General features: G+C 40.9%; 1 protein-coding gene across 1 annotated transcript in view; it reads right to left on the reverse strand.

Moving 5' to 3' along the window:
• Positions 1–7524: 7524 nt before the first annotated feature.
• The window catches only part of ass1 (argininosuccinate synthase 1), a gene marked incomplete at its 5' end in the record, with an annotated part of 25125 nt that continues 23503 nt past the window's right edge, over positions 7525–9146 (reverse strand). The window contains 2 exon segments of the mRNA XM_035668483.1: positions 7525–7923; positions 8024–8089. Of these exon segments, the coding sequence (XP_035524376.1) occupies positions 7875–7923; positions 8024–8089 (115 nt within the window). The 3' untranslated portion in view covers positions 7525–7874.

Genomic DNA, 9146 nt, shown 5'->3' on the forward strand with positions numbered 1-9146 from the left:
TATATATAATATATATATATGTATTATGTATATTTAGAAAGAATAATAGCTAATAATAGAGCTCTCATCAGCAACAGGAAAAACACGGACTGAAATAACAAAACAAAAGAGAGGAAACATAAAACTTGCATTTACTGCAGAAAAAATAAAATACAATTTTGAGAGAGTGAGAGAGTGAACAAAGAGAACAGGAAGCAGAAGTATCATGGGGGGTGGACAGAGTAACATAAAGGACAAACAAACAAAAATCTCTGACAGGTAACATCCTGTCTTGAAAGAGAAGATTGACAGATGAAAAGGATAAACAGACCAGCTTTGTCCAATAATGGGAGACGCACACACTTCTACCTCCTTGTTTTTACCTCTCTTCCATTTTACTTTGCAGCCTGCTCCTCCTCCTCCTCTTCCTCCACAAGCCACTTTGCTTTGATTCAGCTCTGTATCTGTATTTTAAATGACTCAATTACATGGGATCCCGCAGTGAAAATTACGGATGTTTTCCACTATTTCTCTCCACTGGGACACCATGACCCCTCCCTGGTTCCAATACCAACCCCCCCCCGTCTTTCCTCCATCCCTCTCTCCTGGCCTTTCTCTCCACCTGTCCTATTTTCCTCCTCTCCCACCGTCGCCCATTTTTCTTGACAAATGTTCACTTTGCTGTGCGTATCTGGGACTGAGAGGAAATAATAGCTAAATGGTCTTGTTTGTGAGCTCTCTGCACAGTGAGCTGACAAAGAGTGTTTTGCAGGTAATTCTTCTGCTGTGACCACACAACAAGCCTCCGAAAAAGACTTTCTTAAGGACGACACGAGGCGTTGTTCAAATCCAAACACCAGGCATGACAGAAATAAAAGCACATCAGCAGGCAGAGTTGCAGAGATGGACAGTTTTTTTTTTATTCATCCAAAGCAAAGCGGTGTTGGGATTCTTCTCGGCACTTTAAAGCCACAACTTATGGGGGTCTGAGGCATTTTAAAAGTGGAATCTATCTTTGATGTTCTCTGCTGGTGCTGAATGTATTTTCAAGATAAAACCCTCACCTACTGCTGTGTTGCTCATACTCACTGAGATGCAAAGCTGCAAGTAATGCTCAACCAAAGTGAATGGCTTTGGATCAGGTTTAAGGTGGCAATACTTCCACAGGTCCCAGGAAGCAAAACATGTCTTGCTCATTTGATGCAAACAAAGGACCACGGATCTTGTAGGGCTGTCCAAAAGGCACTTCACAAGCTTTATATTTTGCTATGTTGTGACTTTAAGTATGAAAAACTAAAACCAGTACCTCTGTCAGTGTGGTACACTGGAACTGTACTTACATGACTTAAGCTTAATCCTTAAGCTTTTATCTTCGTCTAAGACAGGTTTTAGGAACTCACAGGGACACTTTAACTAACAGAAAATGTTTTTTTTCACTACTTTTTTTGTGCATACCAATAGGTATTTTCTTACATATGTAACAGGAGTGTTCTGGAACTGGAGACAAGTATCTCGTTTAACATAGAAATACATTGTTATACCAAGTTATTACTATTAAATGATAATTGTTTCTTCTCAGCAGCAATCCAACAACATCAGAAAATAAGATATTGCTGCTTTGACTGCTAAAAAAAACCTCTTTCTTTGAGACAATTTTGTATTTTATTTTAAAGTCACAGTGTGACAGGTAGCAGTCAGAATGTGTTAGGGTAGGAAATACATGGAGAGGGGACACACAATACATAACATGTATGTGGTTATAAATATATCATATTTCTGCACCTACACAATGAGTATGTTTAAAGGAAGTAGTAAAAAACAATAAAAAAAATTATCCCAAAAAGAAACTTTAGCTTCACTATAATTTTAGAACATATTTGCTATAGGCTGACTAATACCAGTTAAACACCCAACCCAAACAGCCTGCATACCCTGTGGTGTAATTCAGGCACCATCGGAAAGAAGCTACACTGCATTACCATCCATCATAACACACGCCATAACAACCAAATAACCAGCGATATTAAACATTTAGATCATCCAAGGGATTCACTGAGAGTGGGGCAGGCAAAGCTACCAGGATAGCCACCTCGAACCTGATAGGCCTCTCACCGCATCGCAGACCAACAGATCGAAGAACATAAAGAGTGTGTGCCAGCAAACAAACCCCACCAGTAGACCCCCGGGAGAGGAGGGGAAGGGGAGAGGCATGAGCCAAGTCCCTTTCAAATGAAGGAGATAAATCTATTGATTTGAGATCAGCGTGCTGCATTACTGCTGCTGCCCCAGGGGATCAAAGTGGAGGAGGGTGTAATGGTGAAGGTGGTTTGTAGACATGCTCAGGACATGGCTCTGAACATGGTAGTTTTAAAGTTTGTCAGTCAGTCGGTCCACACTAAAATATCTCAACAAACTACTGATTGCTAGTTTTGTAGAGACATCTTGACGTGTCCTCTAGTGCCACCAGCAGGTTGATATTTTTGGTTTTTAGTGAAATGTCTTGGATTGACTACCATGAGATTTGGCACATCTGTTGCCCTCAGAATCAGTTGCACTAACCTTTGTACACCCCTGACTTTTTATCTAGCACCATCATATGGCCTTCATTCTCATTTGTCGAATGCTTTAGTTATAATCAAAACCTGCAAAGCTAATGGCATTCCCATCATCCTCAGCTGTACTAGCCATAAACACATGGCTACAGAGCAAATGTTGGCGTGCTAACACTCTAAACTAAGATCGTAAACCTGGTAAACATTATACTTCCTTGATATAAGCATGTTAGCAATGTACAAAGTAGAGCCCCACAGAGTCATGGCTGCAGGCTCTCAGTCTTCTTTGAGATCTGCTGGTAAAGGACAAGAAACCCTGTGTGCTGCAATCTTTCATTCATAAAGTGCAGACCTGAAGTTGGTCTGTATGTGTGAAGTAAGATCAGGTGGTTCAGGCTCAACAAGTCTGAACAGCTGGCAAAGGATCTCTCTGCAGACAAGTGGCAGACTAACGCTGCTGGTTGGCCAGCCTACATGGATCTGGATTACAGCCAGCCATATATAGTATCCTGAAGCACACAGAGCTGCTGCTGAGTAAGACCGAATAACGAAAAGCACTTTCATTACATTAGGGTCTGTACTATATGGTGAGTGCACTAAAAAAATCTAGTCAGGAGAGGGTGCAAGAATGAGTAATTTACAGTTAATGATCCAGGCTTTATAACAAATGCTCACTGCATTACAATTTTACATGCTGTTGTTAATAAGGCGAATGCATTAAATATGAAGTTAGAGCTGGGAGTCAATTAACCTAGCTTAGCTTAGCATAAATACTGGAAACAGGGGGAAACTGTGCTGTTTAATGGTAACTAAATTAGCTAAGCAACACATCTAAAGCTCACTAATTAACATGTTATATCTTATGTGTTTAATCTGTACAAAAAACGGAATCTCTCACGTTTGTCTGGCAACCTCACGTGACGACAAGAAGAAGAAGTCACTGTACTTCTTTAAAACCACAGCTTCTTGTTTTTACACTTTGTATCACTTAAGCAAACTAAATATACCATTCATTAGTGAGCTCAGAGGAGCTGGTAGGCCAATTTGTTACCTTGGGACAGAGCAGACTAGCCGTTTCCAGTCTTGTTAAGCTAACATATTCATATTTAACGGTCACACAACAGAGTGGTATCAATCTTCTCGTCTAACTCTCAGCAAGAAAGGAAATCAGCCTATTTCCCCAAATACCAAACGGTTCCATTAAGTGTTGCAAAAAGTTAGCAACTCACAACTCAATATAACCACAAATTCAGCTAGAGGAATTGTAACAGGGTAACTTAATCCATCACTGAAAAGGTTATCGATTCTCGTTAGCTCCACAGAGCCTGCAGACTCCGGTCTAGTCAATGTTAGTGGGTAGTTGAGAAACATTCTGTTGTAACAAGAGACACATAAGTCCTTACACTCATTAACCCTTTTAGATGGGCAACATTGAGCAGCAGGCAAAATATTTCTATTTTTCCATCAATATTTCATCACCGGCTCAGGCCAAACAAAGCCAGGGGCTTTGACCGTAATGGTCCCATCTGTCTATAGATCTTAAGGACATCAGTGTATGGGTGTCCTTTGACACCAGAAAATAGGCTTCGACGTCAAGCAAAACACTGCACTCACACTCACAGGATCCATGGATGTTAGCCTGGAAGGCAAAGTGTATCCTGCTTTATTCTGATGGTTCCTCACAGATGGCCTCTTGATGTTGTAGCCCGAGATCAAGTTTCAAGTATGAATGAAGTGGATATTTCAGCTATTAGGACAAATCAGCTCTGTAAGAGTACATCAATGACATTTGCACTCAATAAGTGATCTGAGTAGTATTAATTAACAAATTAATACAACTCACAACTGCTGGAAATATCTGTTCCCCTCTCAGCTGATACAAATTCCCCAATTCCCTGAGTTTGCTCAGAAATAATACAATAATCCTAATTTAGTCAAACTCAGCCACCACATTAAGAAAAAGCTGTTTAATCAGCCGCGAATCTCTCACACAATATGAGCTGTTCGACATCTGATTACTACTATTTATCCTACTCCACCTAGTTCTACCTATGAATATAAAAAGCATAAATATAAATAATATATTAATATTAAGCCAACAGTATTGATATAATATCCTGGTCTGTAAATCGCTTATTGTTTCTTAGCAGTAAGAGAGTGACCTCATCATCTTTGCCAGGCCCATTAGCGTCTGTACAAACCTCAGGGGACCTGTCCATTAACCCCTTACCTGCTAAGTAAAGTAGCATTAAGTGAAATGTTCAGAAACAAGGAGCAACTGACAGTTTATTGAGGTATCACTGAGTGTTATTTGTACATGCACAAAGAAAATATGATGTGATAGTGCTAAAAGCTAATATTCAGTTAAAGTTAAAATAAGTTAAAGTAGCCAATGTTCAAATAATGTTCTATGCAGAAGCTGAACTAAATGTGGAAATGTGTGGAAAAGGACCAGAGACAGGGGGACTGACATTACAATAGAGCTTTGATACAACTCATTGGGCTTGGGTTACACAAACCATAGTGAAGGAGAGCCACTGCGGCTTCTAATTGGTGGTAATTAACCCCCCATGGTTATTGTTCCTGCCTCATTGTGTTTTAAGAGGAGAGGTCAGTGAACATGGGAGCTTTTGGCACACAGACAGGTAGATGAAGAGCACAGATTGAATGACCACAAAATATTCGGACAAAAGACATTCTGACGTGCTTTGTTCGGTTAATTATCACTTATAATTATTAGACCCCGAAAATGAATATCACTGTTGCTGAGTAAAAAACCTGGCAATTCCAATTGCTGATTTTTGATTTACTAATGCTTTAAATATCTACTATTACCATTAAGAAGAACAAATTTGGGGTTGCCAGGTTGTTACTGCCTATGAAGAATCTAGACCATAATCCATGTACTGACAAACATTTTTTTTTGTGTTTATGAGAAAGTGAGAAACCCTGGTGCATTAATTAATGGATTACTGACATTTGCAATTGAATTAACAAATGAAAGGACACCAGGCAAAGGGATTTTTTCACATTCTGACAGACCAAAAAGTGTTCTTAGCAATAGCCTATAACTTAACACTTGTAGCAAGTTACCTATTACCATTAATAAAGCTATTAGTTCCAAACCATTTATAAAAAAGGTACCATTTCATAAAGTGGCAAACAAATGGAACAAAAAATGTGCACCTTAAACTCAACACTTCTACACTTTCTTGTATCATTCATTTCAGGCGTGGCCCCACTCATCGCCAGTGGCCCTCTGCACTTCATCTTAAGAGGTCATAGACCCTGATCCTGAACAATAGCCTCCTTTGTACATGTGCTGTTGGAGAGTGACAAGGACTTGAAGGTTAGTGGACCTGGACTCCTGAGGAGACGCGGTCATACAGGGGTGTCCATTAGGGCTCGATCCTGTGACGCCGCCGACTGTCATGTTGCGCTATTGTTACACGGCTCTCCCCTGAGAGGTGGACACAGAGTGGGTAATGAGGGGTAATTGGTCCAGGGTCAAGGATGATTAATTCCCTTGGTCAGGTGTCAGCCAGTTTTCATACCTGGCTGGCTGGGCAGACAGGTAGGAGGGAGGGGAAAGGTGGATGGAATATGAGATGTGGTAGATGAGTGGGTAAGTAGATACGCGCACACACATGCACAGCCAGGATTGTTGATTAGTTTGGGCTTAAACAAAACTAAGCCAACATACAGAAACCATCTGTTTATTCCTAAAACACACACACAGACAGTACAGCGGCAGCTATCACATCAGTAAAAATTTCCCGGGATCATATCTTTACAGAAATAAAGTTGAAAGGTCACCACGATCCTCCCCCTCAAACCACTGAAGCCAGATTGAGATTGATAGCTGTCCCCATCCCTCCTACCTCCCCTTCAGCTTGACTGACTAATCTGAATACTTCTCCATCCATCCCTTCATTCTAACCGAGCAATTTTGGACACTGATTATCTTGCAACCTGTGTGTGCACGACAGTAAATGTAGGGGCTGGCTGGTAATTGACCAGGCAAAGACTGAGACGCCTGCCGTGTAATTGAGCGGGGGCTGAGGGGCTCTTTAAGGACTGAAAGGGTCCGAGGATCCCTCATTGCCCATTAGACCTGGCAGGGGGTCTCCTGTGCCTGTGGACTCCACCTTGAGGCTCACACTGTACCCAGCCCTTCAATGCAGGACTGACATCTTTTAGTGGTGGGGATTCGGGAGAGGAACAGAAATGTCCTAGAGAATAAAGTGTGATATAGTAGATGTAGTGAACTCTGCAATGGGTTTTAAACTCACTATGTTTGAGGATTTAAGCAAATTAAAACTACACATTCAAAACTTTCTGTAAAGACGGTTTGACTTCCTTGTGTGTTCGGAAAAAGACACTTAAATTGTTGTAGCATTAATCTCTAAATAAGTGACGGTCATGATGGAGCAGCACCACGAGTAAAAGATGTGAGATTTGTGTTTTGTCAAATAGTGAATGACAAAAATAGTCTACCTTTGTCTTTAAAATGCTTCCCCCCCCTTTCATCTGTTCTCTAACCCTGGAGACCCCATGCTGAGCAGGGAAATATGCATATGTGGCCAATTGGTTTTCCTTCCATCTGACTTGTGCCATTTGAGCTCAGAAATGGCCTCATGACTTCTGCTCCAGTGGCTATCAGCGAGCCACCATGTTGCCTTTCGCCTGTGTCAAACCCATGCACTTCTGCTGCTTCATCTACATATTGTAAATATGATACGGTGTCCTCGCTGCCCTAAAGTCTTCACGGGGCAATGATTGTACACCCCCACCCCCGAAAGTTAAACAGGCAGGCATTAATAAAAAAAAATAAAAAAAAACAATCTGCCAAAGACATGAACAATTAAGCACAGACACGTTAAATCTGACAGGGGCTGACGTGCATCACCACAGTGTTTGCATGTAACCTGATGATATATTTTCTGTAATGAATTAAGAAAAGAGCAGAGGAAGAAATAAACAATTCACTCAGTTTTATTTCACTTCATTAGTTTTAATATTTGTGTTGACCTACTAACAAGAATGAAATAAATTCAGAACATAAAATATTAAGAAATACATCTCGCTAAAATGCCCATCCAGGATAGATTTAACAATGAACTGTACATCTAATTCAAACTATTTTCCTGTCATGAGGTTACATTTCGTAGAGTTTTCTTCCTCCACTCTTCACTACCTAAAAAACTTCAACAAGTTAACAGTTAGAGTGATGTGCTTGCTAATGTGTTAGATACCTGAGACTAAAAATAACTACCAGTAGACAAACCTACTACTGCTTAAGACACGTGGAGAGAAGAAAGATGGTTCACAGGACTGCAACCGTTACTGCTTGGTGCTGGAGAAACCCTGCAAACGATGGTGTTCCCTTAACCTGTGGAGGAGAACAAGAAGGAGAAAGAATTGTCACTTTTAACAGTTTTGTACAGCTGTTGGAAATTACTATATTAGGGATTATTATACGGGATGCTAACCTGACAGCATTAATCCTGATGAATCCAGAGGCATCACATGGGTCGTAGTCTCCCTGCACATCCATGCTGAGTTGAAAAGAAGTAAAGAAAGAGACAGGTGAGACCAATCTTCAAATTTTAGCTTGAGGAAGGAAAACTCAAGAGAAACCAAGAACTGGAGGAAAAGGGTATAGGATGTTCTGGTAACATAATGATTGAAATGTTTGGTATCATTGCTGTAAACATAAGAGACATGGAGCCCCATCAACTACTGGGATAGCTGGATCATTGATAAACTGCTCTTTTGAAATAACGTTTCCATCGATTTTTCTCTGAATGCTCCTCTTTAGCATTGTTTGTCCTGAATAACAGAATCAATATCGCAGAACGAAAACACACTCATGTCCACGAGCACACAAAGGATTCACGTAATCCATTTTAAAACAATCCCATCATATCAACTCTGATTCAAGTGTTGAGATGATTTTGTAATCTGATGTTTTTGTCTTCCAGTTTATCCACTTCCTTCGAAAAGATGTCAATCTATAACTTCTGCCACTGCCTGCTCTATGTTGTTTAGGCTGCTTGTTGTAAAGTCATTTCTTTCTTAGTGCGAGTGTCTCACAAAGGGTGCCCGTGTGCTGTGTAATTACAGCAGTTTCTACCTGCAGTGCTTAATACACTCCCTCACTGAGTCCTCTCCTCCCTATGACACCCCCAACTCCCAATGTACAGCTTGCACTCATTCTTCAAAAGCACTTAGCAAAAGAGGAAATTGCCAACAAATGATAGGATAAACACTATAAAAAGAAAGAGCGACAACTAAATCATCAACTCTCAATACAAGGCTCCCTACCCGGCACCTGAACACCATTATGAGTGAGTGGCTTAAAAGAATATGGCACTCTGTGTGTGTGTGTGTGTGTGCAAGCATGTGATATTTTGTGTATTCCTTTAAGAAACCCTGCAGTCTAATTGAGAGTGGAGCCAGCGGACAGCGAGGAGGGTGACATTTCTGTCTCAGATGGGTGCGGCGATGGGCTGTATTACCACTGTGTTAATGACGCCGTTTACTGTTGCCCGTGGAGAGCCAACAGGATGTCAGCGGTGGTTTCATGCCTGGTCTGTGTGTGTGTCTCTGTGT

Source organism: Morone saxatilis, unplaced genomic scaffold (assembly GCF_004916995.1).
Source record: "Morone saxatilis isolate NCDOM2014 unplaced genomic scaffold, NCSU_SB_2.0 Contig21, whole genome shotgun sequence".
Lineage (NCBI taxonomy): Eukaryota > Metazoa > Chordata > Actinopteri > Moronidae > Morone > Morone saxatilis.